At 36.6% G+C, this 23,049-nt stretch overlaps 1 protein-coding gene across 11 annotated transcripts in view; it reads left to right on the plus strand.

Annotated features, from left to right (window-relative positions):
• KANSL1L (KAT8 regulatory NSL complex subunit 1 like) overlaps nt 1-23,049 on the plus strand; it is a 148,875-nt gene that overhangs the window by 72,582 nt on the left and 53,244 nt on the right. For 9 of the 11 annotated variants that reach the window (XM_081813714.1, XM_081813710.1, XM_081813706.1 and 6 more), the window contains one exon: nt 1,085-1,289. In XM_081813714.1, coding sequence (XP_081669840.1) covers nt 1,085-1,289 — 205 coding nt within the window. The remainder of the gene's footprint in view (nt 1-1,084; nt 1,290-23,049) is intronic. The other 2 variants (XM_081813712.1, XM_081813711.1) reach the window with 2 other exon arrangements.

The following is a 23,049-nucleotide window of genomic DNA, read 5'->3' on the forward strand; positions in this document are numbered from 1 at the left end:
TTAATTCTCTTTGGTGTCACCAACAAAAGCCATTCAGCTGCCTTTATTTCTGATTTCTTAGTACTATGTAAAGCACTCTTAAATTATTTTCTTTATCCACAAGCTAGCAGAATATTTTGTAGCAGCCATAAATATGATTCAAAACTAACGATACTGCTATAGAAAAACCAGATTTCTATTTACTGTTAAACACCAATTCTACTTAAGTCAAATAATGTACTTAGAACTTACGTGTTGATTAGCAGTATGATGTATGGCAGATTCACTTGTTGATATTAAAATACTAAATTGACTAGTTTCTATCTATATAAATAAGGTTGAAATCGGTACATTGTAGTACCTGAAAAACTTATATACACATTGTAGTACCTGAAAAACTTAATTATTTTATATATAATATACTGGTATAAGTGAAATAAAATTTATGTGGCACTGAGCATTAACTTCCTCCTAATATTCTGATTTTTAAAAAACTAAATATGTTTAAAAATTAATATGAAGAAGGTTGATGACACTAATGTGTTTATTTTTATGTATAGTTTGTGTAATCTTTTTCACTATTTTATAGTTGTGGCTTCTATATCATCAGAAGTTTAAAAAAACTCCTCTAAGACATAGTAGGATTGCATCTTTGTTTCAGAATTCACTGAAATGGTATGTAGTGTTTATTTCAGAGCAACTAATGATACGGTATGGGATTTTAGCCTTTTGTAAGCCTATAATCTTACGTAGTTTCACCCATATGCAAAAAGAATATGATGTAAATAGTTATAGCGCTCAACAACATGCATGAATTATTGATTTACAGTGAACGTGTACATTGTACCAGTGAACTCATGTGAGCATTTCTAACCTATGGGATATTTGTTTTACAGGAGAAAATAGAAATAGAAATTATTTTTACAACTTGAATATGTAAATCCCCATTAATACCAATTATTTTGCCAATTGTTACCACAAAATTGGCTAAAATTAATACTCTTCTGTCATAATAGATCAAGGCAATTTACATTTAGTTTTCTTTGTCTTTTTTGTTTGTTTTGTTTTATTCTCTCCATTCCCCAATTATTTCATGGCATTTCAGTGCTTCAGAGAATTTAGATGAGCTCTCTTCCTCCAGTAGCTGGTTACTTAACCAGAAGCACAATAAGAAAAGGAGAAAAGACAGGACAAGATTGAAATCTCCATCCTTGGCTATCATGAGTACAGCTGCTCGAACAAGGCCACTTCAGAGTTTCCACAAACGAAAACTCTACCGATTGAGCCCTACTTTTTATTGGACACCGCAGGTAAGGCTGCCTATGGGAAAACATGAACAAAGATTTTGTCATCAATGTATTTCACATACAAGAGGGTATGGATTGTACCTGATTATTTAGAATAATTATATCTAGAAAGCTTTAAATATATAGTTTATAAGTGACATAGGTATTGACAATATATAAGTGGAATTTAATAAATTTTTTAACATGGCAATGTATTAAACTTCTCACATCTCCATTTTTTAAAAATGCATTGTTATGCTTAAACTAATTTGAAGGAAAATTACATATTGTGGTGATTTTAAAATTTTACTGGTAAGGGTAGTAAGGAAAATACAAGTGTACTACATATTTGTCTTGCTTAGTAAAAAAAAAAGTAAAAATCTGTGTAGCTGCCAGTTACTTCGTAAGAAATGGCATCACTCTCCTTTTTAGGTTTGGTATTTGTTAATCCTGGAGAGCATGCCTTTTCCTTTGGAATATAAGCAATGCAATTTTATATATCCATGCTTACACTTTTTACAATTAAAATGTACTTCATTAAAACCATGCATTTTAAAAAGCATATTTTTCATTTGTTAGCAGAATGTTAAATGTACATCTTTCAATACATATCTAAAACTGTGATAAAGGGCAAGATAAGTTACCTCTAGTTTTTGTTATATGACATGCTTTTTAGGAAAGTTTTTAATAGGAAAATATTTTTATTTAAAGTTTTTATATACAAAATCATATTTTTAATTTTTATTTAAAGATGCTATAAGCAATAGATAAATAATATTTTTGAAATTGAGTCTGTAATTTCATAATTATACATAGAATTGTTTACCTAAAATATTGAACATATGAATATGCCATAATATTCTGACTGGAAGGAATTTGCTTGAATAATTTAGGGGATTTGTTAGATGTTATTAGAATACTTTATATGCCCTGAGATTGTAAAGATCGGCCTTTGTTCAGCAAGCCAAGGAAGAAACAAGTGTGAGATTATTGTTACTGGTAGACCACATACTTTATCATATTCCAGTCATTATGCTAAGCATTTTCAGTACATTATTTTATTATTATCTCAAAATATAATTGTGAGATGTTGTTAATCCCCCCTTTAGATGCAGAAATTGAGGTGCAGAGAGATTAAGTAATTTGCCCAAGGTCACACAGCTTGTAAGGAAAATGTCTGATTCCAAACCCCATGTTCTTACCCATTGTATTGAGAATGACAAAAATAAACCAAATCTTTTTTGTTTTTGAAATCAGTTAAGACAGTATATTTGGGGGTTGGGGAAGGGGCTTATCTGGTTAGAGGTATTAAGATATGCATCATAAAATAAGGGCTTTGAAAGACAAACAGATTTTTGAAAGGTTATGGGAGAGTTAAAGAATTTTAAGTAAATAGGAATAGAGATGAAAAAAATGATGGAAAATAACACATGTCCTCACCCCTAACTTATCCCCCAGATTGCCAGGATATTTAGTTGCAAATTATTTACCTTTCTAAACTTAATAAATGTCCTTTCTCTCAGGAAGCCTTCCTTGACATCCCCACTATGGGATATTAATATAGCACCTTGTTATAAAAATAACTCATTATTTTATTACTATCACTTATTTTTCTGTTTTTCTCATTATATTGTAAGTTCTTAGAAAATAGGGACTATGTATTTCTGAACCTACAGAGCTTTGAACAGTAACTGTCCCAATAGTATATGCTCAATAAGTAATTGTTTGATGTATGAAAGAATTAATGTAGTGGACACAGGAACATATTTAAAAGGTAATGGAGAGTGAGAACTTACAAGTGTGTGTGTGTGTGTCTTCAATTCACCTTGTGAAAAGATGTGTAACAGTAAGTAATGTCTAATAGAATTTTCTTGTAATGATGGAAATGTTCCATAAATACCTGTGCTATCCAATACAGTAGTAACTAAATACATGTAGCTATTCAGCACATGAAATGTGGCTAGTGCAACTGAGGGACTGAACTTTCTATTTTATTAATTTTGATTTAAATAGCCACATATGGATAATGGCTACCATACTGGATATGACCACTCTAGACTCATACTTACCCTGAGAGCAGTGAGTACATAATGGTACTCATTCTTGTTTTCTAATACCATTCCCTGTTGAAAGGAAATAGGGATGTTTGAAAAAATGGCTGACCTCCAGATGTGGGGAAGAGAGGGTATAAGATGAGCTTGGAATATCTCAAAATGTTACCAGAAAGCAAGGTAGTGTTAAAAAAAAATGATGGGGGGGCATATCAAAAGAACCCAGAAGCTAGTTTGCAGAGGCTGCCACTGGCCAAATTTAGGGCTATTTGATCATCAAAATAACTAAGGACAGTAATGAACCATTGAAAAAAGGAAACCATGCATCCATACTGCTGACAGTTAAATTGATAGATAAAAAGGAGAAAGGGAGGACTTTCCCATATAGTAGAATGCTGATTAATAAACATGGAGTGAGCACAACTACAGAATTACTGCAGTGATCATGGTAAAGACTGATTGGGAAAGAATCATCAATGGGTGATCAAAACTAAGATAGCCTATGAGAAGAAGAATACAGTTTCAGTATGCCATATTTTGGCCAGGGATGGATGGCCGAATTTAATTATAAGGAAATATGAGACAAAGCCAAAATCAGCAGCATGTTATTAAGAAACTGAAAAGTGGCCTGTCTTCTTCAAAAAGAAAAAGTCAATGTCTTGAAAGTCAAGAAAGACTGAGGCAGATTGAAAGAGACTTTAAAAAGATGTATGACAGGGGCGCCTGGGTGGCTCAGATGGTTAAGCGTCTGCCTTCGGCTCAGGTCATGATCCCAGGGTTCTGGGATCGAGTCCCGCATCGGGCTCCCTGCTGGGCAGGAAGCCTGCTTCTCCCTCTGCCTCTGCCTCTCTCTCTCTCTCTGACTTTCATGAATAAATAAATAAAACATTAAAAAAAAAAAAGATGTATGACAATTAAATGAATATTTGATCCAATCAGAATTCTTTTAAGGGGGGAGAGGGGATTCTTGGGACAATTGAGAAAACTGTGCCTTTGGTGGTAGATTATATAAAAGTATTGTATCAATATTGAATTTCTTAAATGTGATAACTTTTGCCATCATGTAAGAATATATCCTTATTTTAGGAAGTACACATTGAAACATTAAGAAGTGGCTAAGGCATCCATTTTACTTATTTTTAAAGATTTATTATTTTAGAGAGAGGAAGAGGGAGAGTGCAGGGGTGTGGAGGGGCAGAGGGAGAGAGAGAGCGAGAGAGAGAGAGTCTTAAACAGACTCCAGACTGAGTGCAGAGCCCGGCACAGGGCTCGATCTCACGACCCTGAGATCACAACCTGAGCTGAAACCAAGAGTCAGATGCTTAACCGACTGTATCACTCAAATACCCTAAGGCATCCATTTTATGTAATAAATTAACTCCTATGCTTGTGGAATGGTACTAGTTACGTAGCATCCTTGGTAAAATTGAGAAAATAATAATTTAAATTATTTTCTATAACGCTTAACTCTCTAGCAAAGTACTGGCTGAGAGAAGCTTATATTAAAGGCAATGGAGAGGTGGGGAGTTCTGCTACAACGTAGCATATAGCAATTAGCTGATCATCACTCTCATTGCAACAAGTACATGTATAATTGCAGGAAAAAAATCATCATACTAGTAAAGACATTAGCAAGACGTCTGGTTTCAGCTCCAACACATAAAGAGAAGTCATCACTTCTACCCTTACAATAAGAAAAAGTGAACAAACTGAAAATCTGTGCTTTTCATGGACCCATCAAAGAATTGAGGTTACAGTACAAACTGCCACCCTGAAATATGGGGAGAAAAGTAACTCCAGAGAGCCACAGCCAAGATGTGCCTACTTGGAGCAGAAGCCACAGCAACCATAAACTTAACTGGTAGGAACACTTAACTGGTAGTTTTGATGAATTACTGGGGGCTGAGTATAGACTAGACTAGCTTGAGAGTGAAAAACTCTTGGGGACTATAGTCTTAAAAGTCCCTCCACACATTCATGGACTTTACTTCTAGGCACCCCATTATGTTCTCACAAAGAAGATCCTCAGTGGCTGTGGTGTGGGAGGGGAAGGGATAACTTTTATGAAATGAATCCAGAAATTGTAACACAGCTTTTTCTTCCAGCGAAAAGACTTCAGTGAAGTCTTAGCTTACCTGTGAGAAAAGCACTTTTTCCACTGCTGCCCCTTGTAGCCTTTCTGTCTCACCTAACAGGCAGTGAGGGTGGAAAATAAGAAACATTTGTTAAAGTCACAGACCCACTAAAAGACTAAGATTTAATCATGAGATTATAGTAAATTATGGTACTGTGGTAGGTATGCTTCCTTTCTTTTTCTTTTTTTTTAAAGTAGGCTCCATGCCTAACGTGGAGCATGAACTCACTGCCCTGAGATCAAGAGTTGTAGTTTCTACTGACTGAGCCAGTCAGGCACCCCTGGTATGCTTCCTTTCCCCCTACTTTACCACCACACCAACAAGATTCTGGTACTATTAACAGTAGGTTACAGCTGCAAAGCATAGACTGTGAGGAGGAGTGATTAAGGAAGTTAAAAGTCAATAGGGAAGACAAAAACAAAGATACTAGAGGAATTTTGAGTCCTCTAGCACTTAAAACTATAGCAGATATTATACACAGCCCACTCCTAGCCAGATTAACATTATGCCTCACAATAAAATTCTGTTTACCTCAGGGTGCCTGGCTGGTTCAGTCAGAGGAACATTCGACTCTTGATCTCCGGTTGTGAGTTCGAGTTCCATGTTGGGTGTAGAGATTAATTAAAAAAAAATTCTATTTACCTCAGATCCTGTTACCAGAGACATCATATACAGCTTTTAACAAAAAATGACAAAAATGACAAGGTATGGTAGGAACTCTGAAGAGACAAGGAAGCCATCAGAACCAGGCTCAGATATGACAAAGATGTTGAAATTCTCTTAAATAACTATGATTAATATGTTAAAGTCCTAAGTAGAAAACACGTAATGTATGGGTGCTATAAGCAAAGAGATGTAAACTTTTTTTAAATTCGGTTAACAAATAATGTATTATTAGTTTCAGATGTAGAGTTCAGTGATTCATCAGTCTTACATAATACCCAGTGCTCATTATATCACGTGCCCTCCATAACATCCATCACCCAGTTACCCCATTCCCCCCCTTCCTCCCCTCCAGCAACTATCAGTTTGTTTCCTGTGATTAAGAGACTCTTATGGTTTGTCTCCCTCTCTGATTTTGTCTTGTTTTATTTTTCCTTCTCTTCCCCATGATCCGTTTTGTTTCTTAAATTACACATATGAGTGAGATCATATGATAATTGTCTTTCTCTGATTGACTTACTTCACTTAGCATAATAATCTCTAGTTCCATCCACATCATTGCAAATGGCAAGATTTCATTTTTTTTTGATGGCTGAGTAGTATTCCATTGTGTGTGTGTGTGTCTGTATACACACACACACACACACACACAGTATCTTCTTTATCCATTCATCTGTCAATGGACATCTGGACTCTTTCCATAGTTTGGCTATTGTGGATAACATTGGGGTGCAGGTGCCCCTTTGGATCATTACATTTGTATCTTTGCATTAAATACCCAGTAGTACAATTGCTTGGTCATAGGGAGTTCTATTTTTAACTTTTTGAGGAACCTCCATACTGTTTTCCAGAGTGGCTGCACCACTTTGCATTCCCACCAACAGCGTAAGAGGGTTCCCCTTTCTCCACATCCTCACCAAGATCTGTCATTTCCTGACTTGCTAATTTTAGCCATTCTGACTGGTGTGAGGTGGTATCTCATTGTGGTTTTGATTTGTATTTCCCTGATGCCGAGTGATGTGGAGCATTTTTTTCATGTGTCTATTGGCCATTTGTATGTCTTCTTTGGAGAAATGTCTGTTCATATCTTCTGCCTATTTCTTGATTGGATTATGTGTTCTTTGGGTGTTGAGTTTGATAAGTTCTTTATAGATTTTGGATACTAACCCTTTATCTGATAAAACATTTGCAAATATCTTCTCCCATTCAGTGGGTTGTCTTTCGGTTTTGTCAGACTGTTTCCTTTGCTGTGCAAAAGCTTTTTATCTTGATGAAGTACAAAAGTTCATTTTTATCTTTCCCTTTGTTTCCCTTGCCTTTGGAGACATGGCTAGTAAGAAGTTGCTGCTGTCAAAGTCACAGATGTTGCTGCCTGTGTTCTCCTCCAGGATTCTGATGGATTCCTATCCCACATTTAGGTCTTTCATCCATTTTGAGTCTGCTTTTGTGTATAGTGTAAGAAAATGGTCCAGTTTCATTCTTCTACATGTGGCTGTCCAATTTTCCCAACACCGTTTGTTGAAGAGACTGTCTTTTTTCCATTGGACATTCTTTCCTGCTTTGTCGCAGATTAGTTGACCATAGAGTTGAGGGTCCATTTCTGGGTTCTCTATTCTGTTCCACTGATCTCTGTGTCTGTCTTTTTGTGCCATACTGTCTTGATGATTACAGCTTTGTAATATACCTTGAAGTCTGGCATTGTGATGCCACCAGCTTTGGTTTTCTTTTTCAACATTCCTTTGGCTATTTGGGGTCTTTTCTGGTTCCATCCAAATTTTAGGATGATTTGTTCCAGCTCTGTGAAAAAAGTTGATGGTATTTTGATAGGAATTGCATTGAATGTATAGTTTGCTCTAGATAGCATAGACATTTTGACAATATTTGTTCTTCCAGTCCATAAGTGTGGAACGTTTTTCCATTTCTTTATGTCTTCCTCAGTTTCTTTCAAGAGTGTTCTATAGTTTTCTGAGCACAGATCCTTTCACTTTTTGGTTAGGTTTATTCCTAGGTATCTTATGGTTTTGGGTGCAATTGTAAATGGTATCAACTCCTTAATTTCTCTTTCTTCTCTGTCATTATTAGTGTATAGAAATGCAACTGATTTCTGTGCATTGATTTTATATCCTGCCACGTTGCTGAAATGCTGTATGAGTTCTAGCAATTTTGGGGTGGAGTCTTTTGGGTTTTCCACAGAGTATCACGTCATCTGTGAAGAGTGAGAGTTTGAGTTCTTTGCCGATTCGGATGCCTTTTATTTCTTTTTTAAGTTGTCTGATTGCTGAAGCCAGGACTTCTAGTACTATGTTGAACAGCAGTGGTAAGAGTGGACATCCCTGCCATGTTCCAGACTTTAGGGGAAAAGCTCTCAGTTTTTTCCCATTGAAATTGTGGGCTTTTTGTATATGGCCTTTATGATATTGAGGTATGTTCCCTCTATCAGTGTGTACACTGTGAAGAATTTTAATCAAGAAAGGATGTTTTTTCTGCATCTATTGAGAGGATCATATGGTTCTTGTCCTTTCTTTTATTAATGCAGTGTATCACATTGATTGATTTGCAGATGTTGAACCACCCTTGCAGCCCAGGAATAAATCCCTCTTGGTCATGGTGAATAATTCTTTTAATGTACTGTTGGATCCTATTGGCTAGTATCTTGGTGAGAATTTTTGCATCCATGTTTATCAGGAATATTGGTCTGTAATTCTTTTTGGTGGGGTCTTTGTCTGATTTTGGATCAAGGTAAGGCTGGCCTCATAGAAAGAGTTTGGAAGTTTTCTTTCCATTTCTATTATTTGACACAGCCTCAGAAGAATAGGTGTTAATTCTTCTTTAAATGTTTGGTAGAATTCCCCTGGGAAGCCATCCACCCCTGAACCCTTGTTTGTTGGGAAATTTTTGATTCCTGCTTCAATTTCCTTGCTGATTATGGGTCTGTTCAGGTTTTCTATTTCTTCCTGTTTCAGTTTTGGTAGTTTATATGTCTCTAGGAATGCATCCGTTTCTTCCAGATTGCCTAATTTGTTGGTATATAGTTGCTCATAATATGTTCTTGTAATTGTATCTCTTTGGTGTTGGTTATGATTTCTCCTCTTTCATTCATGATTTTATTTATTTGGGTCCTTTCTCCTTTCTTTTTGTTAAGTCTGTCCAGGGGTTTATCAATTTTGTTAGTTCTTTCAAAGAACCGGTTCCTAGTTTCGTTGATCTGTTCTACTATGCTATTCATTCTATTTCATTGATTTCTGCTCTAATGTTTATTAATTCTCTTCTCCTGCTGGTTTTAGAATTTATCTGCTGTTCTTTCTCCAACTCCTTTAGGTATAAGGTTAGGTTGTGTATTTGAGACCTTTCTTGTTTCTTGAGAAAGGCTTGTATTGCTATATACTTCCCTCTTAGGACTGCCTTTGCTGCATCCGAAAGGTTTTGAACAGTTGTGTTTTATTTTCATTTGTTCCATGAATTTTTAAAAAATTCTTCTTTATAAAGTTTCCTGGTTGACCCATTCATTCTTTAGTAGGATGCTTTTTAGCCTCCAGGTATTTGAGTTCTTTCCAAATTTCCTCTTGTGATTGAGTTCCAGTTTCAAAGCCATGGGAATATGCTTTGAATGATCCCAATCTTTTGGTACTGGTTAGACCTGGTTTGTGACCCAGTATGTGATCTGATCTGGAGAATGTTCCATGTGCCCTCGAGAAGAATGTGTGTTCTGTTGTTTTAGGATGGAATGTTCTGAACATATCTGTGAAGTCCATCTGGTCCAGTGTGTCATTCATAGCCCTTGTTTCCTTGTTGATCTTCTGCTTAGATGATTTGTCCATTGCAGTGAGGGGGGTGTTAGAGTCCCCTACTATTATTGTATTATTAACAATGTTTTTCTTTGATTTTGTTATTAATTGGCTCATATAATTGGCTGCTCCCATGTTAGGGGCATAACTATTTACAATTGTTAGATCTTCTTGTTGGATAGACCTTTTAATTATGACATAGTTTCCTTCCTCATCTTTTATTACAGTCCGTGGTTTAAAATCTAATTTGCTATAAAGATTGCCACCCCAGCTTTCTTTGATGTCCATTAGCATGAAAAATGGTTTTCCACCCCCTTACTTTCAATCTGGAGGTGTCTTTGGGTCTAAAATGAGTCTCTTGTAGACAGCATATTGATGTTTCTTGCTTTTTTATCCAATCTGATACCCTATGTCTTTTGATTGGGGCATTTAGCCCATTTACATTCAGAGTTACTATTTTTTTTTTTTTTAAAGATTTTATTTATTTATTTGAGAGAGAGAATGAGAGAGAGCACATGGGGGGGGGGAGGGTCAGAGGGAGAAGCAGACTCCCTGCCGAGCAGGGAGCCCGATGCAGGACTCAATCCCGGAACTCCAGGATCATGACCTGAGCCAAAGGCAGTCGCTTAACCAACTGAGCCACCCAGGCGCCCCATTCAGAGTTACTATTGAAAGTTATGAATTTAGTGCCACTGTATTACCTGTAAAGTCATTGTTTCTGTATATTGTCTCTGTTACTTTCTGGTGTATGACTTTTGGGCTCTCTTTGCTTAATGGATCCCCTTTAATATTTCCTGCATGGCTGGCTTAGTGATCACATATTCTTTTAGTTTCTGTTTGTCCTGAAAGGTTTTATCTCTCGTTCTATTTTGAATGACATCCTTGCTGGATATTGTATTCTTTGCTGCATGTTTTTCTTACTTAGCACCCTCAGTATATCATGCCAGTCCTTTCTGGCCTGCCAGGTCTCTGTAGATAGGTCTGCTGCCAGTCTAATGTTTCTACACTTGTAGGTTATGGACCTCGTGTCCTGAGTTCCTTTCAGGATTTTCTCTTTGTCTCTGAGATTTGCAATTTTCACTGTTATATGTTGAGTTGTTGACCTATTTTTATTGATTTTGAGGGGGGATTCTCTCAAAATCCTCCTGGACTTGAATGCCTGTTTCCTTCCCCAGATTAGGGAAGGTCTCCGCTATAATTTGCTCCAGTATACCTTCTGCCCCTGTCTCTCTTTCCTCTTCTTCTAGGATCCCAGTTATTCTAATATTATTTTGCTTTATGGTATCACTTATCTCTTGAATTCTCCCCTCATAATCCAGTAGTTGTTTATGTCTCTTTTTCTCAGCTTCTTTATTTTCCATCATTTGTCTTCTGTATCACTAATTCTTCTGCCTTATTTATCCTAGTAGTTAGAGCCTCCATTTTTTATTGCATCTACTTAGTAGCCTTTTTTATCTTGACTTGATTAGATTTTAGTTCTTTTATTTCTCCAGAAAGGGATTCTCTAGTGTCCTCTATGCTTTTTTCAGCCCAGCTAGTATCTTTACAATCATTATTCTGAATTCTAGTTCCTACGTCTTACTTATATTCATACTGATTAGGTCCCTGGCAGTCAGTAATGCCTCTTCTTTTTTCTGAGGTGATTTTTCCATTTTGTCATTATTTCCAGAGAAGAATAGATGAATGAGAGAAGAGATTAAAATGGCAACTCTGACCCCAGAGCAATATACACTAAACAAATCAGAAGAGACTTGAAACCAAAAAAAATTAAAATAAAATAAAAAAAATATATAACCAGACAGGTGAACAGAACAGAGCAATACACTGAATCCTGGGTGTTTTTTTTTTTTTGTCTGTTAGAAGAAACTACATCCCAAAATTGTAAAGAAAGAAAAACTTATACAAAAATAAAGTTAAATATATTGAAAGCCCAGAATCTAACTGTAAAGATTAAAACTTAAAAAGACAAAAAAAAGAAAAAGAATATAATCAGACAGGTGAAGAGGACAGAGCAATACATGAGATTTCGTGTGTATTTTGGTCTGTTTATTAGAAGAAACTACGTTCCAAAATTGTAAAGAAAGAAAACCTTATGTATATACAAAAATTATACAATGAAAGGATAGATTGTAACTATAACATGAAATTTAAAAATTAAATTAAAATTAATTTTAATTTAATAAATTAAATTAAAAATTTAAAAAATTTTTAATTTAAAAATTAAAAAAATTTTAAAAAGTTGATAAAAAAAGAAATTTGTTGAAGAAGGAAAGAAAAAAAATTTAAATTGTAAGACTAAGGAATCGTGGGAAAAAACATGAATTCTATATACTATTTTCCGTTAGCACTGGAGTTTTGCAGTTCTGTGTGATCAGTAAACTTGGTCTTAGCTGGATGTTCTTGCTGATCTTCTAGGGGAGAGGACTGTTGCGCTGATTCTCCGGTGTCTTTGTCCTGGGTGGAATGGCCCTGCTGTTGCCAGGGGCCAGGTTAAGTAATCTGCTCCATATTGCTCTATGTGGCTTTTGTTCCCTGAAGGCTTTCTGTGCTGCTTTAGAAGATACAAATGAAAATGGCAGCCTCCCATTCTCCAGCCCAGGCGCTGAAAGCTTGGGGCCCCACTTCTCAGTGTGCCCTCTGTGAAAAGCATTGAGTCACTCCTGTCTCCCTGATCTTTGTCCACACTCTGTGCTCACCCAGCCTGTGACCATGCATTTCTATCGCTGGCCTGCAATTCCGTTTTGAATCTCCAAACCCTGAAGACTCCTGCGGCATGCACTGGTGACACTCCACCACCGGGATGGTGGGGGGTGTCTTCCTGTGGTTATGCTGCTTGCTGGGCCCCTGCTCAGAGAGCGGTTGCTGGACCATGCCGTGGTTCACAGTTCATGGCATTCCTGAGCTGAGAGTCCACTCCTGGACTCACTAATTGCAGCCAGCTTCCCCATTTTGATGCCCGAGAGCTCCCAGTCTTCCTGTCACCCTGAGGATCCTGAGACCACACTGTCCTACCAAGGATTCTCTCCTGCTTTGCCACCTGAGCACCTTTTAGGCAGTGATGTCCCTCGCCAGAGCAAACTTCTAAAAGTTCTGATTTTGTGCTCTGCTGCTATATAATTTTCAAGTAGTTGGCTTAGGGAGGTTCCCCCCCGCCCCCCGCATGATTTATCTTTTGATCTGTTGCCTCAGATTTACTTCTCCACACCTCCTACCTTGCAGAAAATGGTCTCTTTTCTATTTGTAGAGTTGCAGCTATTCTTTTCTTAGATCTCTGGTTGAGTTTGCAGGGGTTCAGAATGTTTTAATAGCTATCTGGCTGAATTCCTGGGACCAGACAAAACTAAGGTCTCCTACTCCTCCACCATCTTGGACCTCTTGAGAGATGTAAACTTTTAAGAATCAAAAGTAAATGCTAGAAATCAAAAACATTGCAACCAAAATGAAGCATAACTTTCATAGCCTCATCTGTAGACTAAATATGACTGACGAAAGAATCAAGCTTGGGTAAGGCAAATATAAAACTTCACAAACTGAAATGCAAAGAGAAAAATGAATGAAAAAACAACAATACATCTAAGAATTTGAGGGTATTTTCAGAAGGTCTATCAGATGTGTTATTGGAGTACTAGGATGAATAGAAGAATGGAGCAGAAAAAATATTTGAAGTAATAATGCATGAGAATGTTCTAAAGTTAATGGCAAGCACTAAACCACATCCAAAAAACTCAAGCAGGAGGACATCAAGCAGGACAAATGCCAAAAAAACAACAAAAAGTAAAATACCTATGCATAACAAGTTCAACCTGCAAAAAACCAAAGACAGAAAATCTTGAAGAAAGGCAGAGGAAAAAAAAAATCTTACCTATAGAAGAATAAGCATATGAATTACAGCTGACTTCTCATCAGAAAACATGTAAGCAAAAAGAGAATAGAATGAAATATTCAAAGTGTTGGAAGAAAAAAAAACACAACTGTAGTGGGCATAATTCTGTCTCTCCCACAAAAGATATGTCCATGCCCTAACTCCTGGTACCTATGAATGTGACTGTTAACGGATTGAATCGTGTCCATCAGAATTCATATGTTGAAGTGCTAACCCCTAGTATTTCAGTATGTGGGCTTATTTGGAAATAGGGTTGTTGCCGATGTTATTAGTTAAGATGAGGTGATTAGGATGGGCCCTAATCCAATGTGACTGATATCCTTGTAAAAAGGAGAATTCAGGAATAGATACACAGGATGAACATCATGTGAAGATGAAGATTGAGATCAGAGTTATTCTTCAATTAACCAAGGAATGTCAAAGATGGGCAGCAAAAAAAATAGCAGCTAGGGGAAAGGCATGGAACGGATTCTTCCTTTTAGTACTCAAAAGAAACCAGTTTTACTGACACCTTGATCTGACTTCTAGCCTCCAGGAATATGAAACAGTAAGTCTGTTGTTTAAACCACTTGGTTGTGGTACTTTGTGATGGCAGACCTAGCAAACTAATACATTGACCTTATTTGGAAATAGGGTCATTGTAGATGTAATTGAGTTAAAGATCTTGAGATAAGATAATTTTGGATTTAAGGTAGGCCTATGAGCCTATAAAAGAAGTAGAGAAATTGGAGGCATAGAGACACAAAGAAGAAGACTATGTGAGGATGGAGGCATAGATTGGAATTATGTTAGAAGAAGCCATGGAACACCAGGAGCCACCGGAAGCTGAAAGAGGGAAGGAACAATTCTCCCATAGAGCCTTCACAGGAAGCTCAGCCCTGCCAACACCTCAGTTTTGGACATCAGGCCTCCAAAACAATGAGAAATAAACTTTTGTGGTTTGAGCCACAATTTTTTATGACATCCCTAGGAACCTAATGCAGAGTTTGCTACCAGGAGTTGAGGTCCTGCTGTAATAAATGACAAAACTGTGGGAGTGATTTTGGAATTATGTAATGTGTTAGAGGCTGGAAGAATTTTGAGGTGAGCCTAGATTCTGATGAGAGTTCAGAAAGAAGTGAAAAGGATGGAAGACAAAGGTGTTGTCATTTTTTTTTTTTTAATATTTTATTTATTTGACAGAGAGAGACACAGCGAGAGAGCGAACACAAGTGGGGGGGTGGGAGAGGGAGAAGCAGGCTTCCCCCTGAGCAGGGAGCCTGATGCGGGGCTCCATCCCAGGACCCTGGGATCATGACCTGAGCCGAAGGCAGACGCTTAATGACTTAGCCACCCAGGTGCCCCAAAGATACTGTCATCTTAGAGAATACATACATTGTCATGAACAGAATGTTTCTAGAAATGTGAGCATTAAAGTTACTTTTGATAAGATTTTAGAAGGAAATATTAGAAACTGGAAGAAAGATGATCCTTGTTATAAGGTTCTAGAAAACTTGGCTGAAAATATTCTGTTGAATGGAAAATAAAACTTCTAAGCATTGAATTCTTAAATATTTAGCTGAGGAAATTATCAAAGTTTGGAATTTACAGTGTAGTTTCTCTTTATAGTAAAATATTAGAGGATATAGATAAATTGGGGAAGTAATTGTTAACCAAAAAGGAAACATACCTTGATAATTTGGAAATTTTTCATCCTGTTGCTAAAACCAAACAAAAACCGTATAGCATACGCTGGAGAGAATCCAAGGGTGTGGCTGGACAAACTTTTGCTGGAGAGATTAGGCATGTGAGGCAGAGATCCAATCAACCATATTAGTAGAATTCAAAGAATAATAGGGTTATCCAGAAAAGACCTGGGGGGAACCCTCTTGTCTAATGACATGGATCCTCTTGATATATATCCACAAGGCTTTTGAGAATCTTATCCTCCTGATAAAAGCCACAAGGCTTTTGAGAATCTTATATTAACAGAAACAGTACCAGCTTAGACTAAAAGGGGCAGAGACTGGATGAAATGAAAGAAAGTTGTTGGATAGCCAAAATTTTACAGGCAGGAAATGGACTAGGAGAGCTAACTGCTCAGCTACAAATATGTACTGACCTTCACAAAAATGGAAGGTGAATCATAGACCTGAATATGAAAGGGAAACAATAAAGCTAGAAGAAAACATAGGAGAATATCTTTATATTTTTGGGATAGTCATTTATTTTTTTTCAAGATTTATTTATTTTAGAGCATGGGAGAGGGGCAGAGGGAGAGGGATAATCTCAGGCAGACTCCCCGCTGAGCGTGGAGCCTGATGCAGGCAGGGCTCGATCCCATGACTCTGAGATTATGACCTCAGACAAAATCTAGAGTTGGTCACTTAACCACCTGATTCACCCAGGTGCCCTGCAATAGTCATTCTTAAACAGGACACAGCACTAAAAGAAATAATTATTAATTTGGGCTTTGTTAAAATTATTAACTTATTTATATTAAAGGCAGCATTAACAAAATCAAAATGTACACTGAAGACATTTGCAATGGATATATCCAATAAAGATTTTGTATCTTGAATATATATGTATACATTTTAAATGCCTAAAAAAACAAGAAAAAGACAAACAGCCCAATTAAAAATAAACAGAGTTGTACACTTTAAATTAGTTCAAATAATAAATTCTATGTGTATTTTACCACAAGAATTTTTAAATAAAAAGCATTGGCATAAAAGTTGAACAAATCTTTCTTAAAAGAGGATAGTATGGCCAATAAGCCTATGAAAATGTGTTTAAAATCATTACTCATCAAGGGAATGCAATTAAAATTACAAGATACCACTACATGCATCTGCCCTTCTAACTTAGAAATGCCACTGTTAGGAACTTTCCCAGGAGAAATGAATACATATGTACACAAAAAGACTTGTATAAGAATCGTCATAACCACTTTACTCATTATAGCCCCAAACAGAAAGCAATCTAAATATCCATCACCTCGGGCGCCTGAGTGGCTCAGTTGGTTAAGCATCTGCCTTTCGGCTCAGGTCATGATCCCAGGGTCCTGGGATTGAACCCTGTATCAGGCTCCCTGCACAGTGAGGAGTCTGCTTCACCTTCTCCCTCTGCCCCTCCCCCTGTTCATGCTCTCTCTCAAATAAATAAAATCTTAAAAAAAAAAAAAATTAAATGTCCATCACCAGGATAATTGTGGTATGTATACATACAGCAATAAAAAGGATGGACTACTGATAAAAAAATATAGATATATCTCCTAGACATGTTGAGTGAAAGGAAAGAGTACATAGTCTATGATAAATACAGACAAAACTTACTGGTGTTTATACAAATTACAATTGTGGTGACTTCAATTCAGGGGGTGGGGATTGATCAGCAAAGGACGTAACCAAGGTTTCTGGGTTGTTGGAACTGCTTCATATTAGTGGTGGTGGTGGTTACCAGGTATATACATATGTGAAAATTCATCATGTTATGTATTTTCTTCACCATAGAAGTAGGAATGTAGCCCATGCTACACATTCAGAGTTACCCCATTCTTTTTATTTTCATCATCTACCGTTGTATAATAAACCATTCCAAAATTTAGTTGTTTAAAACAATTATCTTTCACGATTCTGTCAATTGCCTGAGTGGTTCTTCCTTCAGTTTAACCTAAGGTCTCATACAGTTGCAATAAGATGGTGACTGGGGTTGTAGTCATTTGGAGGCTTGAATGGACTGGTGACCTGGGCTTCTTTTTCTCTTTATGTAGTCTCAGGCCTTTTCATGTGGTCTTTTCACATGGTTTCTTTAGCAGAGTAGTTTTACATGGTGGCCCAGGCTCTCAAAAATGCAAATATGAAAGCTGCCAGTCCTTCTTAAGACTTAGGCCTTGAAGCAGTATAGAGCTTTTCTGTTCAATTTTATTGGGTAAAGCGAATCAGTATGGGATTTAATATGGGAGCAACTATTCAAGGGCAAGAATACTGGGAGGGAGATGTGGTTCATTGGAAGCCATCATTGGAGGCTAACTACCACAGTCCATTCTCTTCTTCCCATTTATTGACTTCTCATATGTAAAAAATACTTAATCTCTTCCCTGAAGTCCTCTGTGTCTCATACCATTACCTCATTAAACTCAGGCTTAACGTCTTGAATTTTATCATATTAAATCATGCCCAGGTATCTGAAATGAGACTTTTTCTTTTTTTTTTTTTATTTAAAAAATTTTTTAAAAGTAAACTCTACCCCTAATGTGGGGCTTGAACTCATGACCCCAAGATCAAGAGTCACATTCTCTACTGACTGAGCCAGCCAGGCACCCCTAAAATGAGACTTTTAAGGTGTAGGTCCTTCACATATGGTTCTTTGGGTATAGATCCTCAAATATGGTTCCTCTGGATTGAAAGACTGTGACTTGTAAACTAATGTAATTAAATTCCTTCCTTTACACATACCCAATGTAACATAGTGAGATAGGGATAATCAGAATAGACACTGCTCAGATGGGGAAATGGGAGGAAGATAGCAGTTCTGAAATACATAGTTAGGCACATGTTACAGGTTTGTTGATGTGGGTCTGTTTCTCTGGAAGTGGTTTTTGTAGCTGTTATGTCTGCCCTCTGAGCTCTTGGCTATATTCTGTCATCTTTTCTTTTCCATTAAAAAGATCCCCTTTTTGCTTGTTTCAGTTTTCTCAGCATGCTTCCTAACTGAAAAAGGCTGAAGGCCCAAAGTCCTTTTAATTTTGAACTATTTCTTAGTCCAAGTTCCAGTCATTAAAACTTTGTAGACTTCTTATGTATCACATTAAAATAAATTCCACTGAACAGAAGTCATATCTACAGATCTCTTCAAGACAGGTCCTTCTCAATTTTCGACTTTGTGTGGAGGGTGCAGTGGGACGGTATGCCTAAGATACTTAGAAGCACTTTTGTCTAGCAGAGAAGATCATTGAAACTCTCCTTTAAGATTTTTAGAAACCTCAGAGCACCTGGCTGGCTCAGTTGGTAGAACATGTGACTCTTGATCTCCGAGTTGTAAGTTTGAGCCCCATGTTGGGTATAGAGATTACTTAAAACCTTAGAAATTCTTAGATAGAATTCTTGATCGATGCCAGGATTTATCACCATGCCTCAAACCTTTCTAAGGTTTAAACAAAGGGTCTTGCAGTCCTACCCGTGAGGTCTTAATACTGAGGCCAGTTTTACTGGCAATTCCCTGGATTTGGTCTGTGCATTGATATCATTTCTTACTGTGTGAACCTTTTGCTCTCTGGAGTGGCCAGAAATGGGAAACAATCTTATTTTTTGAACCAGCAAGTCTTGGTTCTGTATTTCCTCTAAATTCTGTTTGAAAATTTAACAGCTCTATTTTGATCTCATCCTATTCCATCCATAATTTATCATAGGCAGTTAAATGAAACTAGTTGGTACTTCGAGCATGCTCTGCCTAAAAACTTCCTTAGCCAGTTCTGTGAGTTCATTATGTACCCTTTTTCTCCTCCACATTTCCACAGGCAACTGTTACACTACTTATTCTGCCGGAGCAATAAAGATGAAAGAAAGAAAGGTACAAAGATTGGAATGATTATTTAGAATTCTTGTTTGCAGAGGTTATGATCCCTTTGCTGGGCAAAATTAATAAAAAGCATAAATGAGTATGCATTTTTCTTGATTTTGCCCTTTTCACAATACCCATCTCTATGAGAATGTCAAATAATCATAGCTAATATTTATTAAAGAATTATGTGCAAGGCATTGTTTTAACTTAAAACATAAATTTATTTCTTATTTAATATACCCCATCTTATATGGGGAAACTGAAGTGCCACGTGGAATGAAAAGATAAACATATTTAGCACTACTTAAATAAATGGAAGTACAACTTTGTAGTTTTCTTTTAAATGTTAATGCTGAATCTTAACACTCCTTCTTGTATGAGTTTCAGCAAAGCTCCTCCTTTCTATGAAATCTCGGCCCATAGCAACAATTGTTAAAATCCATGTAGTTTCTAAAGCTATTTTAATTTTTTTGGCTTTCTTATTCTTCTAGCTGAATCACATATTTTGCTGTCTAATCTTATTCATTACTATAACACTTTAGTTTATTCTTGGAGAATCTGTGCCTTTTTATGCTTGATATAATATTGCTTGATCTACCCAAAGTATAGAAATATCTTCAGATTCAGAAAAATGCATTGGCAGGCATTGATAAGATATGAATATGTTTTCCAGAATAATATTCTAGTATAAATCTTAAAATGTAAATGTGGCCACAAGCTTTCTTTAAAGTACAATTTCATTTTCAATTAAGAATTAAAGAAAAAAATGTTTATTTGGCCATAATATGCTTCTTTAGCTTCTTCTTGATAAGAGTATCAATCACCATGCAACCTCAGGCCCTAACCTGTTAGTGTCTCAGCCTTAGGTTAACAGGAGCCACCCTGATTAACTCCTGGCAGGGGAATTCTTTATCCCACTGGGACAGAAGGACACAGAGGCTTCTGGCATCCAAGGTTAAAATTCTGGATACAGTTTTTTATAGAAACATGTTGTGGGAAATTGGGCACAAATAGTGTATATAGGATGCTAATCATAAAAATTATTCTATTCTAATCTATTTTTTTAACGATTTATTTATTTGAGAGAGAGAGCCTGTGAGCAGGGGGAGGCACTGTGAGAGAGAATCTCAAGCAGATTCCCCGCTGACCTTGGAGCCTGTCGCAGGGCTTGATCTCATGGCCCTGAGATCATGACCTGAGCCAAAATCAGGATCCAGATGCTTAACCAGTGGAGCTACCCAGGCACCCCAATAATTAGGCCTAACATATTTACAAATTGAGGTAAAATTTATAATTAAGAATAAATATTATAACCCTTATGAGTAAGGAAGAACTATTCCTTTCCTATCCTATCCTATTCATCTATCTGTCTGTCTGTCTGTCTATCTATCTATCCATCCACTCATCCCTTCACCTATTTTGCTCATTCTCCCCACTCCCTTCCCCTCTGGCAACCATTAGTTTGTTCTCTGTATTTATGAGTCATTTTTGTTTTTTCTTGTTCATTTGTTTTTTAAATTCTACATATAAGTGAAATCATATGGTATGTGTCTCTGACTGACTTAATTCACTTAGCATGATACCCTTTAGATTCATCCATGTTGTTGCAAATGGCAAGATTCCATTATATTTTTCTGGCTGAGTAGTATTCCATATACATATACATACCTTATCTTTATCCATTTGCCTATCAGTAGACACTTAGGTAGCTTCCACATTTTGGGTATTGTAAATAATGCTGCAGTAAACATAGGGATGCATATATCTTCTTGAATTAGTGTTTTTGTTTTCTTCAGCTGAATACTAGGGAAGTGGAACTACTCGGTTGTATGGTATTTCTATTTTTAATTTTTTGAGAAACCTCCATACTGTTTTTCATAGCAGCTGCAACAATTTACATTCCCACCAACAGTGCATGTGGGTTCCCTTCTCTCCACATTCTGGCCAACACTTGTTATGTATTGTCTTTTTTATACTAGCCATTCTAATTGATACGAGGTGATAACTCATTTTGGTTTTGATTTGCATTTCTCTGATTGATCTTGAATATCTTTTCATGTATCTGTTGGCCATCTGTGTGTCTTCTTTGGAAAAATGTCTATTCAGGTCCTATGTTCATTTTTTAAAAAGTTTTTAATTCCAGTGTAGTTAACATACAGTGTTATATTAGTTTCAGGTGTACAGTATAGTGATTCAGCAGCCCCATATATTACTCAGTGCTCATCACAGGTGTACTCTTAATCCCCTTAACCTATTTCACCCATCCCCCACCTGCCTCCCCTCTGGTGACCATCTGTTTGTTCTCTATGGTTAAGAGTCTGTTTTATGGTTTGTCTCTTAATTTTTGTTTTGTTTTGTTTCTTAAATTCCACATGAACAAAATCGTATGGTATTTTTCTTTCTCTGGCTTATTTTGCTTAGCATTATACTATCTAGATCATCTATGTTGTTCCTATGTTCATTTTTAAAATCATATTTTTTGTTATTTTGGTGTTGAGTTGTATGGGGTTTTTTTTTTTATATATATATTTTGAATATTAACCCCTTAGAACTATTCCTATTACAAATTCTGTTCTTCTGTGTTCTTTAATGTATCTCTCAAGGCAAATTTGTACAAGTAGTGTTTCTTGGTATTTGATAGTCAATTCTCATCTTTGTGATTTTATAGATTATCAAATCATAAGATAGTTGGTTTAATAAAATAATTAAGTTATATAAGTTAAGGTATATATAATTCCATTTTCAGGTTTTCATTTACTTTTTAAAATGTGGAATGATTAGGTTTATAAACTTTAATGTGTGTGCAGGCTCTTTTTGTGAGCAAATAATTTAAGAATTTTAAAGGAAAATAAAGACATGGTGTTATAGAAATTTAAATTCCTATTGGGGCAGCAAGGCACACATTTCCAAATTAAATTGCAACACGAGATAAATTTAGGCAAATTAAGATATAATATTCTCTTCTACATTAAGGGCAGGGAGAAGAAAAATCTGAATTCGGGTAACAAAAATGACTTTGAAATAGAAAATAAATTAATTTCATGATATAGGAGGTATCTGATTAAATGGAGAAGAGGAGATGTCTTAAGGGCCTGAATGTATTCTTATTCTACTGGGAGGTCAACTCTTCCTCTTCTGTGCCACACTGACTTCAGCTCCACATGTTGGAGCATTTACTCTACACAGAAGTATATTGGTTGAGGATTTTCTCACTTTGCTGCAATAGTTCTGTGCCCTGGGGACTTTTATGGGTTGACTCAGAGATACATAGAATGTACGCCATTACTTCTTTGAGAAAATAGGCTTTATGTAATTGTAGATACATCTGGAAGGTATCAAATTCTAAAGAGCCTAAAAATTATTTCCTATGGGGAAGCAACACGTTTTAGTAGTTTCATGTATGGGTTCTGGAAGACGTATTGTTTGGATTGAAATCTTAGTTCTACTTCTTAATAATAGTGTGTAGTATTGTGTAAGTCAGTCACTGCCTCATTTTCTATACCCATAAACGTAGGGCTGCTTTCATGTGGCTACATTTAGCTGGAGGGTCAGTTGAGCTGGAAGAAACTAGCCTCACTTACTCATCTGGCAGGTAGTGCTGGCTGTTGCCTGAGGAGGTTCAGTTCTTCTGTGGCCTTTCCCTCTGCACTAGCTAGATGGCTTCCTTACATGGCACTTGAGTTCAGCGTTCCAAGATGACAAAGAGGAAGTTGGGAAGTCTCT

This window comes from Leptonychotes weddellii, chromosome 3, assembly GCF_054177405.1.
Source record: "Leptonychotes weddellii isolate Sample4059 chromosome 3, ASM5417740v2, whole genome shotgun sequence".
Classification (NCBI taxonomy): Eukaryota; Metazoa; Chordata; class Mammalia; order Carnivora; family Phocidae; genus Leptonychotes; species Leptonychotes weddellii.